This window comes from Centroberyx gerrardi, chromosome 3, assembly GCF_048128805.1.
Source record: "Centroberyx gerrardi isolate f3 chromosome 3, fCenGer3.hap1.cur.20231027, whole genome shotgun sequence".
Classification (NCBI taxonomy): Eukaryota; Metazoa; Chordata; class Actinopteri; order Beryciformes; family Berycidae; genus Centroberyx; species Centroberyx gerrardi.
In genome coordinates, this window is record NC_135999.1 from 21,439,384 (window position 1) to 21,461,692 (window position 22,309).

General features: G+C 42.9%; 3 protein-coding genes across 6 annotated transcripts in view; 1 reads left to right on the plus strand and 2 right to left on the minus strand.

Moving 5' to 3' along the window:
* dnah6 (dynein, axonemal, heavy chain 6) overlaps positions 1 to 3,310 on the minus strand; it is a 69,099-nt gene extending 65,789 nt beyond the window's left edge. Inside the window, exons 1-11 of the mRNA XM_078289957.1 lie at positions 3,188 to 3,310; positions 2,505 to 2,791; positions 2,130 to 2,397; positions 1,779 to 1,913; positions 1,580 to 1,697; positions 1,407 to 1,473; positions 1,053 to 1,255; positions 794 to 882; positions 545 to 655; positions 277 to 366; positions 2 to 122 (exon numbers count right to left, since the gene is read on the minus strand). Coding sequence (XP_078146083.1) covers positions 2 to 122; positions 277 to 366; positions 545 to 655; positions 794 to 882; positions 1,053 to 1,255; positions 1,407 to 1,473; positions 1,580 to 1,697; positions 1,779 to 1,913; positions 2,130 to 2,397; positions 2,505 to 2,791; positions 3,188 to 3,310 — 1,612 coding nt within the window. The remainder of the gene's footprint in view (position 1; positions 123 to 276; positions 367 to 544; positions 656 to 793; positions 883 to 1,052; positions 1,256 to 1,406; positions 1,474 to 1,579; positions 1,698 to 1,778; positions 1,914 to 2,129; positions 2,398 to 2,504; positions 2,792 to 3,187) is intronic.
* A 1,729-nt stretch (positions 3,311 to 5,039) lies between these two features.
* On the minus strand, positions 5,040 to 16,567 carry sclt1 (sodium channel and clathrin linker 1). Of its 2 annotated transcripts, none has more exons than XM_071918146.2 (22): positions 16,540 to 16,567; positions 16,033 to 16,080; positions 15,859 to 15,926; positions 15,529 to 15,581; positions 15,199 to 15,271; positions 14,371 to 14,426; positions 13,695 to 13,830; positions 13,142 to 13,264; positions 12,867 to 12,932; positions 12,052 to 12,122; positions 11,606 to 11,696; positions 11,370 to 11,461; positions 10,794 to 10,971; positions 10,484 to 10,582; positions 9,664 to 9,735; positions 9,458 to 9,532; positions 9,163 to 9,305; positions 8,519 to 8,711; positions 7,585 to 7,781; positions 6,710 to 6,788; positions 5,675 to 5,770; positions 5,040 to 5,373 (listed from the first exon to the last, which is right to left on the minus strand). In XM_071918146.2, the coding sequence occupies exons 2-22, from the start codon at positions 16,064 to 16,066 to the stop codon at positions 5,314 to 5,316; spliced, it is 2,055 nt and encodes a 684-aa protein (XP_071774247.1). In that variant the 5' UTR covers positions 16,067 to 16,080; positions 16,540 to 16,567; the 3' UTR covers positions 5,040 to 5,313. The 2 variants fall into 2 exon arrangements, with proteins under 2 accessions (XP_071774247.1, XP_071774246.1); XM_071918145.2 differs by having other exon boundaries at positions 10,445 to 10,582.
* Positions 16,568 to 16,667: 100 nt separating this feature from the next.
* Positions 16,668 to 20,812, plus strand: c3h4orf33 (chromosome 3 C4orf33 homolog). Of its 3 annotated transcripts, none has more exons than XM_071918151.2 (6): positions 16,668 to 17,183; positions 17,548 to 17,741; positions 18,591 to 18,651; positions 18,869 to 18,920; positions 19,211 to 19,410; positions 19,838 to 20,812. In XM_071918151.2, exons 2-6 carry the CDS (start codon positions 17,561 to 17,563, stop codon positions 19,932 to 19,934), a joined length of 591 nt encoding a protein of 196 aa, XP_071774252.1. In that variant the 5' UTR covers positions 16,668 to 17,183; positions 17,548 to 17,560; the 3' UTR covers positions 19,935 to 20,812. The 3 variants fall into 3 exon arrangements, with proteins under 3 accessions (XP_071774252.1, XP_071774253.1, XP_071774251.2); XM_071918152.2 differs by having other exon boundaries at positions 16,668 to 16,961; XM_071918150.2 differs by lacking the exon at positions 16,668 to 17,183 and adding an exon at positions 17,192 to 17,463.
* Positions 20,813 to 22,309: the final 1,497 nt, after the last annotated feature.

Consider the following 22,309-nt stretch of genomic DNA (forward strand, 5'->3'; position numbering starts at 1 on the left):
CCATGATCATGCTGTCGCAGTGCATCCAGATCCAGACTCTCATTCTCCTTGTAGAACAGTCGGAAGGGTTCAAAAGTGCATGAGTACATGTTAGCCGAGTCAAAGGCAAACTGAAGTGATTCCTGAAGGGAAATGTTGACAGACAACAGATTAGGCTTCTACATATACAGTATAACCAGGCACCAACTACCTTCTCAAGATAGCGTTTAAATGACGGGCAGTTGCAAAATGAAAAGTTCTATGTGAGCAAACTCTGAATGGTATACATCTAGTGACCTTGATATTTTGGATGATGCTTTGAAGGTGTTTGTCATCTTCTAGCATGGATTCCAGACAGGGGCCATCTCCACATGTCTTTTCCAAATCCTGGAATTTAACACACACGCACACATTTTATATTTATATTATATATATATTATATATATATTATATTGATTTTCATTAAATTTTTGGCATATCAACAAAACACACATTGAGAAATATTCTATCAGTTTGAATGTAAACATCAGGCCTGTAATGTGGAGGTGGTGATGGTTTTTAGTACCATGTTGTTGATCATGGGCTGTGTGAATGAATCAAAACAGGGATCTGGTACGAGTTTATCAACTGATAACACCGTCTTCTGGAACCGCCCCATGATCTCTGCTACAGTCTCCTGTAAGATTGAACAAAATGTACACACGCAAACACACACAAACTCTGGGTAGGAATATGGATGGACATTAAACAACTGCTAGAGTGCTAGAGTGTAACAGCTCATGACATCATGGCATGGAGGTGAAAGGTCACAAACCTGGAAGTTGTCCTCAGAGGGTTGGTAGGTTAGCGTGTTTGTGTCCAGCATGAGCTCAGAGATGAACATGGGCAGGACGGGGGCGCTTTCTGAACTGCCGTCTGACACCACAAACTGATGAAGACACGCACAAACACACACACACACACACACACACACGCACACATTCTCAATTCAAAATTGAAATCTGGCATGTACTGGTTGGAGAACTTGATTTATGGTGGAGATAATAGCTTCAGTGTCTTTATTGTTACCATACTATTGGATGGATGCCCTACCTTTTTATCCAACTCTTCCTCAGTAGGAGTAGTGGTGGCCTCAGGTTGGCCCCAGCTCTGGATGATGGCATGACTAGGCGTGCTGTCTACCTGCTCCTGGAGTACAGCCAGCAGCCCGGCCGACGAGTTCACCATCAGGATGTGCATGGTGTTGACGACCAGGTAGTCAACCAGACGGACAAAGCTGGGCAGATGGGAGATGGAGAAGGGTTGGAAGGGGCAAGTGTGATGTGTGTGTTTTTGTTGATGTGTTCAATTGAAAAAAATGGATGTATGGTAGACATAAAATGAAAGAGAGAAGAGAGATTGAAAGGGAAAGAGATCAAATTACCCACCAGGTGAGGCGTTTACAATGGTTTTTCTTGCTGATCTTTTCAATATAGCTCATATTCTGTTGATTCTCTATAACACACACACACACAAACACCCTCACTGACTGCTGTCAACTGTTAATACAGTATTATTTACATGGTCTATGTGTGTGGGCATACAGTAAGAGTGTACGCACTTGGGTCAGACAGGTTGTGGTCATCAGGTGGGTATCCGGCCTCCTGCATGGCGGTGTGACAAGCACGCATCGCCGCCTCCTTTACCAGGTTTTGAAACTCCTCCAGGTTAGCCGACATCTGACAATAATAAACACGTGTGTTCTTGTTTGTTAGCTCGAAAGTCTCCACCCATCCATGTATAAATGTGTGTGATCGCACCTTCTCTAATTGTTTGTATTGGGCCTCCTGGAACTCCTGCAACGTGTAGGTGTGGTTTTTCTCCATGCGACACAGGCCCAAGTCACTGATCCCATAACACACTGCCCTGATGTCTATCAGTGCAGGACGTAGAGACTGCATGAGACACACACACAAAAAAACAAGTTTATGACAAAATAACACCCACGCTACTCTTGCATCTTTCCCATAATCAAAGTTTTAAACCTCAAAGATTGTCTCTCTCAATGAGGATAAATTAAGTTTATAGTACACCATCTTCAAGACCATTAAGACTGATTAGGTGGTAAAGGCCGGATCTCAATACACAGATGCTTGCACACAAACACAGACCTCATTGACAATAAACAAATGCTGCTGCAGGGAATTCCTGTTCTTGTGAATCCTCTTGGAGCGAACATTGGCGCGCCAGACACGGAAGGCTTTCCACTTCTTGAAGAGGGCGAAGGTGCGGATGCGGAGCAACCTGCAGTGGTAGTGGTACTCCTGCTCCCAGCGCTCCAGTGGCACAAAGTCATGCACATCCTCACACACTGACATCACGCCATTGGGGCTGATCATGAAGTAGTCCTTCTTGTTGATGTGCTCGTACATTACGATCCTGATGGGAAAAATAGTATTCACACACACGCACATACTAAGAAAGAGTAGAGATAAGTCTTACTAGTGTATAATATGGTATCTTGCCTCTCAATTTGTAAAGCTTACTTGAGGTTAAAGGGGTTGTATTCGATTGAAGACTTCGGCACTGCCGAGGTCATGTAGAGGGAGCCTAGGTGGGGGTTGTTGCGGATGATTATGACAATATCTGGGGGGCTGCTGATGTTGGCGGTGCACACTTCCTCAGCACAGCTGAAGTGCAGCAGCTTATCAGGCAGAGGAGAAGAGGGGGAGCGGGGGTGGATGATGAAGGAGGACGGCCGAGTGCTCTTCTTAGAGGACAGTGGCTGTTTTGGGGGAAAGGGGGCTGACACCGTGTTCTGGGCCAACTGGTTCTGGAGGAGGGATGGGAAGATACAGGAATTATCTTCTGCAGGCTGTTAATTAAACATTAGCTATGAAACCATTCTGCCTCAAGTGGTACTAAAGTCTTGACCTGGGTTTCCCAGCACCATCTTAACATTAGCACTACCTTTTGTCACCATTGACTTACATTGGCAGGTGAATGAGTAGAGCAGTTTGACAGTTCAGCCGCAGTTATATTAGTGCTGCAGTCTTGGGCTTCTTAACATTGCCTTTGTTATTGTACATTTACAACAGAAGACACAATTTCATAGTGCATAGATACTTATAGGGAAACTCGGCCTGCTCTTTGTTCATTCAATTATTTTATTTTTTTATTATTTTTTAAATAATAACTTATCCTCTTCCCAGACCAGTCTGTCACTGACCTCAGCCTTGACATGGGCTTGCAACGGTGGTAGGTGGACGGGCAACGATCGGTCCGGGAGCCTCTGTGGCTGCTGTGTTCGCTGAGAGGAGGGTGAGGGAGAGTACCAGCCTGGAACAAACATCCTCTCACGGGCTTTCAAATGGAGCAGGCTGGGTTGCTTCTGGAATAGGGGCTTCTTTAGCACAGCCTAAATTAAGTAAAGGGATGTGAAAGGAACTGGCATCTGCAATAGATCCACCTCCTTATAATTGAATGACATGGATAAAATCTGGTCCATGTCTAACATGCATGAAAAGGAAATTAAATTGTCTATGACTAAATTTTTCTGTCTTCTGACCTGTTTGTCCTTAATATGGACTGGCAGCTCTGGTGAGAATGAGGAGCGTTGCAGTTCAGGGAGCTTGTCTGGGACAGTATGACAAAATAGCATATTGAGTTTAGTTTACCATTTGGATTTAATTTAAGCAGTTTGTCAGGTGAAATGGTGTTGTTGTGTTTACTATTAGAAGGTTATGTGATAATACACGTTCATGTTGCCTATAACACTCAGTAGTATGTGAAACGTGCCTACCTCTGGTCTCATCTTTAATGCTTTGGCCAGGCCGGCAAAGCAGGAAGCCCCTCTGAGATGCAGAGGCCATGGTCAACCGCCGGTTCCTCACAGGTTCTCCGGGGTTAGGGCTTTGGTTGGATAGAGTAGGGAGAACAAGTAAGGAGGGGAGGAAAGAAGCTAAGTTAAGTTGTAATACAAATTGTGGCAGCAGAACCGGGGCCGCAAGGAGGAGAAAACACCCATTTGTTTCACACAAAAAGTATCATTAGAGATTATTGCGCAAACAGCTATTTTGGACGATTTTCACATTAAGCTAGCTAACGTTAATGCTAACTTGGTTCAACGTCACATAAATGACAGTTGGTAGCTAAAGTTAGTTACGTTAACCTTTTAACCGCAAACATCTGCTGAAGTTGATCTGTTACTTATAAACAGGTAAGTACTGACTTCGGAAGGTATTTACCGTATCAAATATTTAGTCCCAAAATGTCGGTATAGTGATGAAACATGTTTTGTCGTTTAACAGTTACCCTACACTCGGGTTTACGGTTTCTTAGCAACAGAATCGTCTCCCAGCATACAACGCAGCCAAACAAAAGCACGTTGCTGGTTTAAAGTTTCACCCAGTGAGAGAGAGAGAGAGAGAGAGAGAGAGAGAGAGAGAGAGAGAGAGAGAGAGAGAGAGCGAGAGAGAGAGAGCGAGAGAGCGAGCGAGCGAGAGAGAGAGAACACTACCAACCATAAAGTAAAGGACAATACATTGATATATCCATATAGACGTCTTACCAAGCTCTCTCTCCTGCATTCACATTCCAGGATATTCCAAACTATTCCTCATGGGGATGGAGCAGCAAAGCAGCAGTCGTGCAGCACGCATATAAGTGCAACAACAGCTATTGACTCTCCTGTTGGTCTTATCAGCAGATATTTGATGGTATATGCTGCAATTTCTTACGTGTTTTAATTGTTTTGATTGCATTTATTCTGTTTTTATTGCGTTTTTACGGTGCGTTTCTGTTGCAAACCACATTTCCTTTACAGGACAATCGAGATTGAGATGCATTGCTTTCATTCAAGAGCTCAAATAGCGCTGAGGCTTTGGTTTCATCGGTCTTATCCGTTTGTCAAATAGCCACGAAACACATTGAAGTTACAAGGCATTGTATCCCAATAAAAAGCTTTTATATCTAATTTCCAAAGGTCCCATACAAGTAAGGCTTTCTTAGAAATTATTCACAAAATATCAATGGTGTATAGTTCAGCAAATCTCTCAAGGACATTGAAGACCACAGTATTTAAAAAGGTTTAATTATTTGTCAATATAAGTTTGTATTACATACAATACATCAGACCATCATCATTTCATCCTAACAGGTGTGATCCTAACACATAATCGCTACAACAGCACTGAGACAATACCTTAGGCAATGAATGTTTTCTTAAAGCTTTGCTCAAAGTGTTGCCCAGGGTATCACAGCTGGAACTCATGTAAACAAAGAGGGCAGAGACCTCTGAACAGCTGGCTCTAAATAATCTTTTTACCACTATAGTCAGCACAGCGACAGTCACTATCATACAGTCTCTGGATCCACCATGGCTGTTTTCCTTCGCTGTGACGCCAACATACTCAGCTGTAAAGACAGACACAGCACAACAGATTAATAAAACCACTAATCATTCTGATATAAAAATATAAAAACATCCCTCAGTATTTGGTAGACAGGCTATATCAAGGCCCAGAATAATGGTAATGTTGAGTGGATAGTGCTCGTTTTGGACTACAACAATCAGACAGTGGCCCAATTTATTCTGTTATGCATGTATGTCCATCTTTGCCCCATGTCATTTAGGAGATTTTGGATCCTGTGGGGAAATACAGTATAATAGGTTGTAACTCGGTCCCTACACATGATCATCCAAACATCCTGTTACCTGTTGTGTAGCAGTGGTTGCCCTCTGTTCTGCGTGTGTCAGTCGTCTCTGGAGACGGCTGGTCTTCTCTTGGTACTCTGCTAGCTGCCTCTCATACTGCATGCATACACACACACACACACACACACACACACACACACACAATTTAATCACATGGCATAAAACACATGAAAATCACTACTTACAGCTCTTGTTTTCAAGTAGTACATGGTACCAAGCAACAGATGATGCAATTAACACCCTCCTGCGTCCAGGCCACTGATGGCCCCGACACAGATGCCAGGCTGCTGTTTGTAGATTGAGAGCTGAGGTTTTAACACCACCCAGCCCCACATACTACTCAGACAGCTGCAGAAATTGGAAGTGATACTCACATTAACAGGTAGTGTGACTCCTTTCTCACTAAACAAACCCAACTATTTTAAGTTAATAGTACTTTCTCTGAGCCCAATTAGCACAGGCGACGCTCAAGGTTATGTAAGCTCCCCCAATTCTCTTTACCCTCAACACAAATTCTTGTTTTGTGACCAAATTGGTATTACTTTTCATATTCATCTAAGATAAATTGTTTACAAACTGACATTCTGTTGAGGCATTTACTTAATTTCCATGACAAATTAACAATAATAATACGTAAAACAAATAAGGAAAATCTAAAAGAGAATGTTTCAAACAAAACGATAACTCTCTCATCACCTCCATCCCCTTCATCAACACCGTATCTTGCTTTCCTCCCCATTTATTTATCTATACCGACTATAATTAACTTCAATGCAATGTGTGTATGTGTTATCCATGGGACTGACTGTAAGACGTTGTTTGCTGCCATTTTCATGTACTGTTTTTATGTCCTTAGTGCTGGGGCTTCTATTTCCCTGCAGGGACAATAAAGTTTATCATATCTTATATTCCTCTTACAAGACCAGTATTTCTTTAGGGTCAGCCACTGTCTCATCTCACATATATTAAACTCTCTGGTACTATAACTTAAGCAGCAGGGTTGCATGTGTGTGCATATGTGTGTGTGCTACAGACCTCAGCAACTGTATCATGGTCAGTTTCCAGCTGAATCTCTAGCTCTTGTGAACGTTGCTTCTGTCGATTCAGCTCTGCCCTGAAACAAATATAAAAAAGATGTGAGCTAAGCTATTTCTCACAGAGAAAGACAAGACAAAGTGTTTAAAGAGAAGTATTTTCAAGGGTTTCAATCTGTCCAATATTTCCAATACTTCTCAGTGTAGTACAACTGTCGCTAAGGGCAAAACAACTCCAAGTGGAAAGTCAATTTCTGTTTCAACCACTATTGAAATCTTTATGTTACACCACCTTTGCCATCACTCAGTCTTTGATCCAGCGTTTGTGGGAAAACTCTGATATTTGATAAATAAAAAATCCTTAGGCTACGGAATATGAGTGGGTGGGGTTTCCTTCATATTTGAGACTGGTATGTTTTGGGAGCCAGGGGTTTGTCTTATTTGAGTTCTCTCATTCTCTCACTTTCATGTAGGTTATATGGTTGACTAACTTGAGGCTGTGAAGTTTGGTTTTGAAATCCTTCACAATTTCATGCTATCCTTTATTACTCTTCATTTCACCCCTGTCTCATGTTTGACATCTGAACCAGTGTTCCAGTGATTCTTTCAATAGCTGATCATCTGTCAATTTCTCCATTTGTCTTTCTCTATTCTTTTTTTGGAGTATTTATTTAACCGGGGAAGGTTTGCTGAGCATGCTTGCTCTTTTCACACACTACACAGTACAGCCCCAAGCCTTTTCTGAGATTTGAACCAGCAACTTTCCAGTCCCAAGGAAATTTCTCTGTCTTATGCTCGTCTCCCTCCACCATACACTCTCTCTTTTTAGCCTTCTTTCCTTATTCTAACCTCAAGATACCTCCACAGGGCTCTTACTTGAGGCTGGTGAGTTTAGTCTCGAAGGCCTTGGTCAGGTTCTTGGCCTCCTCCTTCCAGCGCTGAGTGCTCCTCTGCTGTGCTGTGAGGAGGCGTGTCAGATCAGCGCTGGAGCTTCGACTGCTCTCCTCCAGCTCCCGCACCCGCGCATCGAGCCCCAGCTCCTTCACGCTGTACTCCTGCTCTATCTGCGACACCTAGGGGGGGGTTGTTGAGGATGGAGGAGTATGTGTATATCAGGGCTGGGGTCAATTCACTTTCAATTCAAACAATTCAGGAAGTCTTTAAATTACAAACAACAAAAAAGCTTAAAAAGATTCACATATCCTACCCTTGAAATAATTACAGTGAATGCCATATCATTACCTGTTGATAGTGTCACTTCCCACATTGAATTGGTTGTACTGAAAGTGAATTGACCTCTACCCTGATGGCATGTGAACCCTGTATTTTATTGTTTGTCTCTCTTCTCTGTTTCTGTCCCATCCCATAACTTTTCTTCTGAGCAAGTCTCTCAATATTTAAGCAGTCTCATGGCTTTCCAACCTGGCATCCAAATGGTTGTTTAGCCCCCAGTTTAGGCCAGCAGGCAGGTGTGACCAAATCCATTCATCTGAACATTCTTCTTTCCCTCCTTCTTCCATCCCTTCCCTTTTCGCCCAGGCTGTCCATCCCCCACTCCCCTCCTACTGCTTTTCTCCTTTCCTTCTTCCATCCTGCCCATTCATTGTTTAGCTTCTAATGGGCCAGCACTCTAGCCTTGTATAGTTTAGCCCATTCCCCTGCGGTGCTGCATCATTCCCTCTCTTCATTTCCTCCCTCCCTTCAACGTCCCTCTTGCTTCGACTTAGTCTTTGCTAGCTGGCAGTTCTTGTAGAGTGCACCCATTCCCCCTCTCTTCATTTCCGCTCTTTCCTATCTCCCATTATGTTACCTGTTGTTTGGCTTTCTTCTGGGCCAGCAGGCTGGCCTTGCGCAGCTCATCCATCTCCCTGCGGAACTGCAGGTTCTCCTGTTGCAGCTGGAGCCGCTCATCACTGACGCTGACACAGTCGTCCCGGGCCACTGCCAGAGAGTCCTGCAGCCGCCGTACCTCCTCCTGGCACCGCGACAGCTCCTCGCTGTAGCTAGAGGTGGACGGACGGTTGAAGAGAGGGAGGGGACGAAGGGATGAAAAGATGAAAAAAAAGCGATGTTCAAGCCTCTGAGAGAACATGAGCATCATGGGTTGTTCAAGAAAGACAATCAGGTGGGAAAATTAACACTAGCCACAAGCTAAGTGGTGGAAATTTTAGCTGTGGCAGGTAAGAGCTGCAGGTAAGATTGTCTATGCTACTAGTCACTTTGTCATGTAACCAACCATAATTTCAACATCCTGTTTTATACTGAAAATCTAGTTGTTTGGTAAAAAGGTAAAGTGGCTGGTGAATTTTGGGATACACTTGCCACTGTAGCTGGTGGGAAAAAAAGTTAATTTCTTGCAGAGGAGACGTTGAAACCAGACTGGTAAAGCCTACGCCTAAACCTATAGTTGTGAGTAGTAACTACTCCACTGGATCGCTCCAATTCCCCACTCACTCCATCTCCATCTTTTTGAGTTTGGTCTGGGTGCTCTGCAGAGTGATGCCCATGTCGTCTTTCATCCTCTCTGCATCTAGACACCTCTGGTGGAGAGCATCTATCTTCCTGAACTCCGGCTCTGCCCTGCCCTCCTTGTATACCTGAAATGATCACCACAAGAAGCATTACAACAATCAATATACACTGCCACAGTTCATTCACAAAACCACATTATCAAATACTATCAGCGCAAGTATTTTAGAGTAAGCTTTAGTAGCTTCTTTTCATTTTGTGGTTTTATGAATCCTTTTACCTTCTCCAGTTCCTCCTCCACGGCTTTCCTCTCTCGCAGGGACCTCTCAATCTGAGACTCTTTATCTGCACACTCCTAGAGAGAACAGGGAGGGTTAGAGAGGGATCTAGGCAAGATGAGAAAAGAGATGAGTAGATAGGTAGAGTATGAAAAAGAAGTTAATGTGATGCTGGAGGGGTTTTGTCCTCAGTGGGACAGGTTCTTACCAGTTGCAAGGCGGACAGCTCCTCGGCCATGCGGAGGATTTGAACGTTGCACTGTTTACGCACATTCTCCACCTGACAAACACACAGACAAGCACAAAAGTTACAAGGACTACTGTGATCTGAAGAGCGGAATTACGTTGTACTTTTCTTTACGTTAGATAGACAGTAACTTATATCAGACAAAAATGGGTACTTTGGAATTATTAAAAATGATAAAGGCTCATATCCCAGGGTATTACTTTGACTTTGTCCTGTGTTTTCAGATCAGTGAAGATGAGAGAGATTAAGGTGAGGAAATTACCTCATGGGGCTGCATTCACTTTACCTCCATCCCAATCTATGAGATACACCAAAGGCAAGGGAAGGTCTGCATTTTGTAGATAGTCAAATACAGCCACAGTTACTCCCTGGAACAGGCTGCTGTGGTGAAGGCCAGCCAGAGACAGACTAAGCCTGACAAGCAGCACCGCAGTCGAATACTAGCGTTCATTAACAGGATTAAACGGTTGAAGGGCTTGATGAAGAAGACCCATTAATAGACCATTAGTCACTGTGTCTCCGCCTGAGGTTAGGCAGAGGGGAAGTGCACTGCATTGCTTACAGCTTAATACAGTATGTGTTAAATGAGAAAAAAAAGAGCAACTGGAACACAGTTGTGGTTTGAGTTTCCATGTACAGCTAATTATTATTGTCATTTTTTCTGTGGTTATTTTCAGTATTTATTTCTTTGAGAATTTAAGTATGTAGAGTTGGCACCAAATATCTTGACATTATTCAGTACCCATAAGTAGTGCCTAGAGGGCCGTTCAGCACTCCCCACCTCTTTCCTGGTGCGGACAACAGCATCCCGGATCAGCTGCTTGATGGCCTCCTTCGTCTTCTCCAACTCCTCCATCTTTTGCTTCTCTCTTAACAGGGCCTGTAGGGAGAGAATACACACACACGCACACACACACACACACACACAGACTTCAGTGGGTAAAGATTTATTGTGATGATGGGATGTGAAGACTTGTCAGAAAGAGATAGCTCCCGCGAGACATTTATAGAGGGGAAGGCCTAGTCGGTGAAAAAGGCTGAAGGAGGGGAGAGGGAGACAAAGAAGGCAGAGGAAGAGTGGCTGCCCTTACCTGGTCTTTCTGCAACGTAGCCTCCTCGGCCAGCTGAACGCTCTCACGGATTTTGGCCAGGGCTTCATACCTCTCCTCCTCGAGGGAGGCGCAGCGCCCCTGGAGCTCGCCCACCTGTCTCTCCCACACCGCCTGCTCCCTGCGCACCGCCTCCGCCTCCTGAGATGCAGCTTTTAGCCTGGCGATGAAGGGATGGAGCGGGAGAGAGGGACAGGGGGAAACACAGAGAGTTGTTGCTCAGCATTGGGGGGGAAATACGTGAGTGACAAACAGGGTTCCCACCATAGCCCTGATGTAACATTCCATTACTTTCCATAGTTGGAGAGCGTCCATAACTTAAAGTGTTCTTCCTTCCTGGTAATGCAATAAATGTGCGAAACAAGTTGGAAAATACAATCTGGTACAGTCCTGTAAAGTGACTCATTTGTAATTCCCTGATATTCCATGACTTCCCAAGAGAATTTATTAAATTCCCTGACAATCCCTGTCTGGAATACACCTCTCAAAATTCCATGATCAGCGGGAACCCTGGACAAGGCCAGAAGATGGAAAAGAGGCTGTAGGATGCGTGTTCACCTGGCCTCTAGCTGACTCAAGGCTGACTGAAGCTGCTGGAGCCTCCTGTCTGCGGCTTCCTCTCGGCCCTGAGCCTCTGCCGCGTCTTCCTCCTGGATACACACACATGGTTTTCAGAGAGAGTCCTGGTCGAGTTCTCCGCATTGGATTCAGCACACACACACACACAATGGACTTATTTTTTTCTTCAATAGATGGTGAATTCTAATTTACACTAATTTAATTTCTCCGCCCACCCGTCTCTGTATCTGGTCCTGGACATTCTGTAGCAGTTTGGTCATCTCTTCTACTTTGGCTGTGGCCGTCCTCAGCTCAGTCTTGGCCTGCCTACACCAGGAGAGAGAAGATGACTGTTGAAGCAAAAAACATATTAAAAAAAAACATATTAAAATTGGCTGCCATCTTGGATCTCTAGTGGCCTTATTTGGTTATTACAAGCAACTTAAGAACTCAAAAGTTTATATTTTAAAACATAATTACAGTATCTAGATTGGTGGCTATTTCAACAAAACAGTTGTCTGTTGTCGCACTATACTGTAGTAGTGGTCATTTTGGATCTTCTGTCTATCAGTTACCCGAGCGTGCAGCATAGCTGGTATTCCATTTTGGCTCTAATGTGTAATAGTTTAACAGAGCAAGACTTTGGCGAAAGCCATTTTGGATCTACAGGCTATCTAGTTACCTGAGCTGGCTGCGTACCCCGTCCATCTCTGTGCTCTGCTCCGTCACTGTCTTCAGGAACTGTTGGTTAGTCTGCGTGTGGCAAGAGATACAAGAGTGCCATTGGTGAGGCATAACTCCAAATTTTATCTCAAAACAAACTTTTCCCTCAAAACTTCTGTCTCCAAACTTTTTTCTGTCCTTCTGTATAAACCCTAAAGGAGCTTCTGTGTCTCACACACTGATACAAAGTCTATCGTTCTCACATACAGGGACTGAAAAAGGCTGCTTGTATGAAAAGTCAGACAGAGGAAAGCCCAAGGCTTGCCCTCTCATTAAAAATGCATCAGAAGGATATAGTATTACTCTCTTCTCACACGGTGGTGGAAGTAGGCAGTAGGTGTGTGTGTGTGTATGTCTATGTGTGTGTTTGCGTGTACATGAATATATGCTCAACACACTGCAAGCCTTAAGCCTCTGTCTTTCAGGTAACTGTCTCTCTAAACAGACTCCAACAGTGTCCAAACAGTGAGAAAGTGTGTGTGTGTGTGTGTGTGTGTGAGCGAGTGAGTGTGTTTGAGAAAAAATAGTGTATAATAGTGTGTGCCCTATAGAGGAGAGGCTAAGGTAGTTAAAGGATTACCCAGCGTGCCAACAGACCATTATACAACAAGGACAGTTTTGGCTGGCTAGCGGAGTGATTTAGAAACTGTGTTTCACTTAGATTCAAAATTAATTATTAGATCAGGGTTAATTTCTGAGAAGTGCACAGCATTACGATCCCATAGCCAATTAGACGGCAATAATTTGACAAGCTTTTAATTGACCATCACTTACTGATTCCATTTTCTGATTGGCCACTTGGAGTTTGTGGGTGTGCTGCTGGAACTGAAGAAGCTGATCCTGGGGAGGAAAAAAATGGGCATTCAATAAAAAAAAAAAAAACTGCTTGTAATTATTGCATGCTTATATCAAGCATTCTCTGAGGCTAAACTGCATTCATTAACGTCATTTCCATGATAATGGCTCCATCTAGTGGTCAATAAGAGGCAGCTGTGTGCCAGCGTGTGTGATGTGCTGCAACAGGCTCTGCATGTTGTTGTGGGCAGCACCTTGAGCTGCTGTCGCTGAGCATCATGGATCTGTCCATCAGACATGGTCCTCTGGTAGAGCTGCTGGAGGCGGTCCAGCTCCTGGGCTGTTGTCTGCCACAGCTCCATGGCCCGCTCCCGCTCCTACACAAGCACATAAGGTATCTATGAATGTTAAAGCCCTTAAACGTAAAATATTTACCTCAATATATCATTCTGAAACTATTATTTTATTTTTTTTAAGATTATTTTTTGGCATTTCTGCTTATTGAACAGTCACAATATAGAGAGACAGGAAAGACAGGCCAGACAGAGGGGATGACATGCAGCAAAGGGCACAGGTCGGATTCTGGTCAGACGTGCTCTACCGGCTCTACCGGCTACTGGTAGAGGGGCCTAAACCAAAACAGGAAGAGGACTACCTCACTCTAGTTGTTTGTAGCATGTAAGTATTATATTATATTATAGGCGATCAAATAAACAGACAAGTACAGATGCTGTGTAGTCCCACGGCGCCTAGCTGGGTGTGCAGCATCAACTGTTGCTGTAGTTCAGCAACAGTTCCTGTTCAGACCTGTTCAGACAGCTGGATCTGTTCTTGAAGGTTTCTGATGACTCCTTCCTCCTCCAGTGTGCTGCCCTCCGCTCCTGCTGCCACCGGCAGGGCCTGAAGCTGCCTCTCCACTGACTCCCTCAGCTCTGCATGCAGCCTGGGGAAGGTGGGCGTTAAGAGTGGCAAAAAAGTAGAAAAAGGGCAAGTTCCGTTACATGTTAAAATTGTTTTTGTTGTTATTATTTTTTTTTTTTACTGAAAACTTACAACCCTGAATACAGTCCATGAGCACTTGTGTACCAGCACACTGTTATTTATTTGGCTGTGATGGTAGGTAGCTTTGATCATTGACAAAAACAACATATATGTGACAAACTGATTTGTGCTGTATGTATCCAGCTATGATCAGTGTGATATCTACAATGCATGACTAGGTAGTTAGTGAAGCTTACTGACTCATCCCTCAGTGTAACCCTTACTTTTACTGAGACACACCAGCACACCCACGCAGTCACTCATTATTCTATTCCATTATTCATGATTATAATAATGCAAGTTAAAAAAAAAAAGGAATATCTCATATAAACTCAAAAAAGAAAAGCTCAGTTGATGGTGACTAATGTGACAGATAGGCAGTTAGGTCTCCTTCAGTTCTGTAACTGCTCTCCACGTGATTATACCAGGAGAATCTTCCTACCTTTCATTCTCCTTGACAACCCTCTCCAACTTCACTTTGACATCTGTCATCTGCGCCTGTTGATTCATGCGAAAAAATAAAGATTCAAGATTATCAAGTGTGCCTGCTGGCTGTGGTAAGTCAATTAACACGTTGCCACTTGTAATCTAATTTAAGACCAGATTCACAACAAAGACACACACAAATCAATTAAAAAGGAACAGTATTCCTTAGCAAAAGCCAGCAAAAATGTGTTACTTAACCAAACAATCTTATGTCAACAGAAGTAATTCTATTAATCACTCAGCTCTACCTTTGAAAGATCTTTGAAACAACCTACTACCTTCTACTCTCACTCACAATGTGCATCTCACTCACAATGTGCATCTAAAAGCAGTCAAAAAGAGGATTTGATGTATGATTTGTTGTGTTCTTTTATCCTTATATTTTACTTGATTTGATTCTTTTAATGCAATGCATTTTTGCTTGTTCTTTTATATGAATTGTATCTTTTTATCTGTCTTTTATCTGCCTTCTATTGATGTAAAGCACTTTCAGCTGCATGTTGTATATGAAAGGTGCTATACAAATAAAGGTTATTATTATTATTATTATTATTATTATTATTATTACTGCATGTAACATTTTTCAAGGCCTTAAATTTATATAATCACATTGCTTCAGAGACCAGTGGATACTATATTATAATTCAGTAGAAAGGATAAGACATTTGATCCATTTGTGACAATGTGTACAATACTGCTCATCACTGTCAGAGTGGAGTTTGTGTGTTTTGTGTGTGTCTGTTTATTTGTGTGTGTCTTAGATAGACTCATCCCATGTTTTCACCTGGTGTCTGCGCAGCTGTTCAGTCATTCCGTCCATATGTCGATCATACTCTGCTATCAAAGGAGCCATAATACTGTAACACAGATGCAGAGCAGGGAGAATAATGCTGTCACTTGTGGAAAAATAATTTGCTCTCCAATGTATTCACGACCACAGAAAGATATGTACTCCTTAACTCCGACTTACAACAACAACAATGTGATGGTTGTCATAAAAGAATGCTGTGCAAGTCTCCAGTGATGGTGGGGTGTCTTCAAAATGTGCTTAGAAAAAGGTGGGTGACATACTGACTTTTGTTGTGACCTCAACATCAGTGCAGCTATAACTGACCTTCTGTCTGAGATCCAGGGGGCAGGAGACTCTGCATGTCTTGTCTCCTCAACCTGACAAACAGATAAGAGACGCAGGGGAGAGGGTCAACATTATGTAGCGTGGAGTAGTAGCCTTATCCAGACTAATTACCCTTGCACTTTTTTTTATCACGGTAATAATGCACCCAATATACGCTCAGTAATCAAATTTACATGTCTGTTTGTCCTGAGATGACTGCATCACTAAAGAGCTTTAGTTGAGTAGTAAAACCAAGTTAGTGGGCATACAAACGAGATTGGTAGCTGTGATCTACTAAGCCTATAGAATTTTATGATGATGGTGTTGTACCTGAGCTGGTGTGACTTGAGAGCGTCGCCCATCCTGATACTGGCTGAGAGCAGAGTTTAACCTTTGAACTGAAACACACACAATACATGTACAGTACAGTACAGTATACAGTTTCCCCACTGTGTAGTTACTTAACGTTAGTAGAATTAGGTTAGTCTCCTCGTCTGTCCTTACCTTGATCACGCAAAAACTCAACTTCTGCTTGCATGCTGGAGTCGCAGTCTGTATCGAAGCACAAACAGTTTTCGTTAGCAAGCTAAAGTGACCATTAATAGCTAGTTAAACATCAAAAGTTAAAACAGAGGCAGGCATAATTTATCGACCAGTTATGTCAACTTGTGTTTGCATGGTACAGCTCCGGTCAGAGACTTTTAAAAAATGCCTGTCAGACATGTATGCAGTCAGCTAGCGATGCTCTACAAACTAGTAACATAGAGTCAAAACATTAGCAGGCTAGCTAGCGTTGGCTGGCAGTGGGAGTGAGGTTACGAGGTGTAGCTAGCTGACAACGCTTAGCAATCTCTGCTAACATTAAACCCTTTGATTAAACAAACAGATAACTTGCAACACAGTCAGATTTGCAGCGAAAAGTGACGAATGCAAGTTATGCAAATGGTTTAGAAACGGTGTGTTTTTATCCGCATTTGTTTAAAAGACAAAACATAAGACCAATACTTAAACCTTAAGCTATGAGGTCCGCCGTCCGTTTTGAAGCAAACAAATGACAACCAATGGCAATCAAGCTGTGCACCTCTAAAGTTGTCCCCCTGCAGCGAGACAAGCACAAAGTATCCGCTCGGAAGCTCCAGTCATCTGTTTTGAAGTTGAATGTTTTAGTTTGAGTTGTGCATGTTTTTATTACCCTTTTTAGAAAGTTATGTTTTTCATCACCGTCTGTCTGTCTGCCTGTTAGCAATATATCTCAAAAAGTAACGAGCGGATTTGGATTGAATTTCGTAGCTCTTGGCCCAAGGATCAGTTCATTAGATTTTGATGATAGTCCGGATCTGGGATTTCAGTCACTAGACGACTGTCGTTTTTAGCAATAACTATGCTGTTGCGTTCATATGCTGGTGTGGAAGTCCACTATCGGGAACTTCCAGGTCAGCTGCTAAACAGATCTGCATTCACATGCTATTTTCTTGGAAAATCAAACCCGGAAGACAAACGATAAACAAACAGTTTGCCAATTGGATAATTGCTCAGCGTTGGTGGAGTTTTACGCTTTACTGAGTGCCATGTCGGTCGTGCACTGTTTTTTTTAAACAGTGATTTCATTTTGAAATTCGGGTCTGATCTGAAGCCACAATTAAACCTCTGTCTAAGTAAGTTCACTTCAGTTTTTTGCCAACTTATTTTAGGCTACCAGGAAGTCCATCTTGATAAGAAAGTAACTGAATAACCGAATTGTATTTGACATTGACCTAATTTGATAACAAAGTTCTTAAATAGCAGAACGGTAAGTACATTAACACATAGGCTCAGCTGGAGCAGAGTTGAGACTGTTCAATACAAGTGACTTCCTGGAGCTTTTGACAATATGGGGGCAGTCTGTGGACTAAAGTGCATGACGTTCATCTACATTCTGCTGTACTGTGAATCTCTGTAAGTTGTCAATATGTTTCTGCATTTATTGTAGCCTACTTGGCAGTTCAAGTGATTCTGATTCTGATTGCATTTCTCATTCAGTCCCTTTACCAAGATGGAATATATGATTAGTCAGACGTGGGACAGCATCCCTGTGACCCATGACCCTGTCCGGGTCAGGTTCTCTCCTGGGGATGGAGGGCTAAAGATGGAGGTGTTCGCTCCCTTCTTCAATGACCCTGCCGCCCCTGCAGGGCCCCCCGGCCAGCCCTTCCCCGGACTCTGGGATTATGAAGGTGGGTAGGGAGATACGAGGCAGGCCTGGAGATGTTGTACAGTACTGTATACATGCCACAAACAGTTTTCTAGACATGCAACAATAGATATGTTAAGAATTGTTATGTATTTATTCACAGGATACTCATATGTACACACTAATAAACATGATGCAGCCCACGCATGTGCATACTCACTCACAAAATAAGTTAAATATAGGACGCAAATACAGCTTCCAAACAGCAGTGTAATGTCACAGGGATTTAGTACACTGTTGCATGAAAATGTAGTTTTAATTACGACAATAATTCCAGTCATGATTTAGTGAAGTCTGGATGATACAGTTTTAGGGCACTACATACTGATATAAGATTATGAATATAGTACAATGAGGATGGGGAGACGAGGGACTCGCTCTGTTTATGAGGCTATAATAGTAATTTCATTATCATTATCATGGTGACACAGCAATTAAACCCGTTAATGAAGTTGAGTAATAACAATCCTATCTAATTGACCTCAAGTTCGATTTCTGGTTAATGAGCCCCACCTATTTGTCCTCATTAATGTTACTTATCATTAGATTGGAAACCAACCCTACCATAATCTAGGTAGATAATGAGCATAGTCCTATGTTATTGAGTGGGCTGGTCTTCATACCAAATATTAAAGTCTATGTATACTTTATTTTTACAGAATATTCTGAGACTCTAATGTATAAGTAGATTATTTAAAATAACTGGGTTATTATGTGTGCTTTCATTTGAATGGCTGCTGCTGATGTTAATAGCACAATTTTAAACAGTTTGTTGATTTAACCATATAGAGGTCTCATGTTTGTTGTGTTATTTGATCTCCTTCTTGCTCAGTGGTGGAGTCCTTCTTCCTGGATAGCACTACTGAAAATTACCTGGAGGTGGAGGTTTGTCCGTACGTACAGAGTATTATGCATAGAATTACTACAGATTATGTTTAAGGCGAAATTTCCCAGACAAGAACTAAGCCCATGTCTCGTCCATGTGACCATATGATTATAGACAATTAAAGTGTAATACGATATAATCATATTCCTCTTTTTAATGTTAATACAAACGAGAAAATGCACAGAGTACAACGATGAGACATCTTCTCCATGTTTTCATTTCAGACACGGACAACACTTGGTATTATTGCTCTCCGGAAGAGGCCAAGCATTCCAGGTAGGTAAACACACAATGCAGATAACTAGCTGATGTAGAGGAAGAGCAAACAGAATAGTAAAACCTGGCAGATATTAGGCAAATTTTACAATGTCAAATGCGATCAAGTGTTTGCAAAGACCAAACTACATGAGACCCGCAGTGACAACAATCTAGGCTAGGCAACATTGTAAATAAAACATTATAAATAAAACATTTCTCTTTGTTTGCCGGGATAAAAACTGCTACTACTACTACTACTATACCACTGCTATTTTGTTTCTTACCCTTCTCTTGTTCTCGGTCTCCAGCAACAACTGCCCATGTCGTTCAATGCCAAGATCGTAGGGGACAAGTGGATAGGTGAGGCTCTCCTCCCCTGGAGGTTTTTCCCCCCCAATGTCAACAAGATGAACTCCTATGCCATCCATGGCTCAGGAGAGGGCCGTACATATGAGGCGCTCTACCCCGTCCCCAGAGAGGACCTCGCAGAAGGCCAAAAACCCAACTTGTGAGTATGAGTGTTTAAAACAGAACAGTTGTTTGAGGTCACATTGTTTTTTTTGTCATAGTCAAAGCCCTTGAAAGCTAGATTGCATTGCTCCACAAGATACACATTATTCATAGCAAAACTTTATTTATTTATTTTTTGTTTAGCAGCCAGATTTGTAAGTGTAAATGTTAGGTTTGGAAAACCGGTTTGGATGACAAAGATAAAGAATTGACAGGCCAACCTCCAAGTGACTATGCGCTGCTAAGACATGCCAGCTGTCAGCAAACACCTAGCCAGTGAGAACAGTATTTTATTACACAGAGAAAATTAAATGCTAATATACAGAGAGATGCTGTGTGTGTGTGTGTGTGTGTGTGGTAAATCATAGATTACATTTTCTCTCTCTCTCTCTCTCTCTCTCTCTCTCTCTCTCTCTCTCTCTCAGCCACCTCCTGGAGTATTTCCAAAACTTCCGCCTGCAAAGCATCATGGGAGAAGGCTGGGTCCAGCCAGAGTCTGATCTCTGGAAGGGAAAGTGCTGAGCTTGGCAAAAACACTCTCTCACACACACTCACACACACACACACACACACACCACAACACAGTGGCAGGGCGACAGCACGACCAAAGTCATTGACGGGGAACACAGTGCAATCGATCTTTATTAGTTAATGATGTCAAACGGCATGACATGAAATATGTTATCAGCTTGTCAGAGCGTATTAGACGTCACGCACATTCACACACGCACGCACACACACATGGCACGTCACAAGGTATTGGACGTCACATTAACTCGCCTCGGCGGAGTGTGACCTACAGCGTTACTGTGGATGGTTGGAGGGAGTGCTGACTTTGACATTCAGCTCCTGTATAGCCTGCGCACTTCACTTCAGTGAGATGAACCACACCATTTTCTGTGATTCCTTCCTCTGACTGTTAAGAGTGACACACACACCTACACACCCACACACACACACTTCTGAAGTGACAATTTGCTCTGCAGAAATATGTGCCACAGCGTTTGATTTACTGCTATATTCTAATTAGAAACTTTAGCAACTCTTTCAATGCTTTTATTTCTGAGTGACTCATTTTACCAGTCATGCTGTTATTGATATGGTTTCAATTAATGGTGTTTACATATTAATTACACATTTACACCTTAGACCAGACATTGTGAGGTTCATTCTGTTTTGTCTCTGTAACTGCTTGACAAATAGCACTTTTCTTGAGTTACACCAGCACAAGACGTGTTTGCTTGCCTTGTAATCCCTGTTGTGTGATCACGCTTCAGTGCCATTTCTATCTGTTAACTTGATTGATCTGGGGCCACTACAGAATATATGTCAAGTCAACTGATTGTATATTATGGATTTCAGTCCATTCCTCATGAAAATAAGATGAAATAAACTAGGTTAAAAGCAGCATGGAATATGTCTGATGCATTGACTCACCCAGACAGTCTGTAATTCATCCCCGCTCATATATATATATCAAAGTCCCTCACTAACTTTTCCACCTACTTTCGGAAGTTGAGAAGATCACAGGCCCTCTGATCCCCAACATACACGGGCACACGCACACACTAACACTCTTCCCTCACACACACATGATCACTGGAGGCTCGCAAATCTCAGTCTTCTTTTCTACGGCCCTTTGAGTCTCTCCCCCTTGCCCTTGCTATAGCCCCTTGGAGACCCTATGTATTTATCAGAGGCTCTTCTTGGATCGCTGGCTGGCAAACCCCTGCTCCTGACCGGGAGACAGGGGGCCGATTGATTTTCATGTTGGGCGCGTTGCTCTTCGCTGTGGCAGCCGCTAAGCCCGTATTGAGCCCTATCAGTTTTAATTGGCGCTCTCGCCTTTGAAATGCGTGCAGTGATTAGGCCGAGAGAGCCCACTGCTTAAGCCCCCTCCTTATCATCGCCTGCGGTGCCTAGCCACCGCACTGCGCACCATTCACATGCACACACGCACACACACGCACACACACTCTCAGACACACACGGAAAAAATGGCACATTGTATTCCAAGAGCGTGTCTCTTACTAATACAAAGATCTACCCAAAAATGTGTTTCTGGGCACATATTCACACAAACATGGGAGCCTCATAAAACGTCTCCATGAATACCCATGAACGCACACGCGCTCCTGTAACACCAGTTAGCTTGTGCGAGCCGAGGATGTGTGTCCCCACTAAGAGTTAGATTCAGTTTTCTCTAATTAGTGTGAAGACGAGAGGAGAGAGCAGAACAGGTAGCTCCCTCTCCCCTACCTCCAAAGCCCTGGCAGACAAGTAGACACAAGAGCAGCCTTATCGCGCCCGGAAAAGAGACCAGCCTGCTCTAAAACATTCAGCACCATGCTTAAGGGGTGATTCTGCATGTCAGAAACTTTCTGGTGATCATCCAGGCCTATTTCTTTTTCAAGAGAAGTGGGTCTCATTTCTTAAAGTTTAAAGAGTGTTTGAGGGTGTGAATGGGGATAAAGTTGTGATGAAAAATAGAACGGAAGGGATAAAGGAGTGATCTCGTAACATGAAAAGAGCAAGAGATTGGCCAAGTGAAAACAGTAATGACTTCCTAGTTTGAGGGGTTCTGTGATAGAGACCCAAATAAAAGATTCATACTGAAGCTAATAAGATACTGTGACACTTCATAGACTTTGTAGTGCCAAAAACAGTATCAGATTGTACAAAGTGATAGGATGACTTATCAACGCTGTGCAGTCCACCACACTAGCCTGACTGGCTGCCACAGTACTACATCACAAAAACAAAAGTAAACTTTGATCAATGTTCTTGTGGGAGTATGACCTACCTAATCGCCAGAGTGCAATTTAGGCCTAAACTGTAAGCAGCCTTTTCCCTGTTCCACCTTTCCACAGCGGCCAAGGCCAAACCAGTCATAAAAT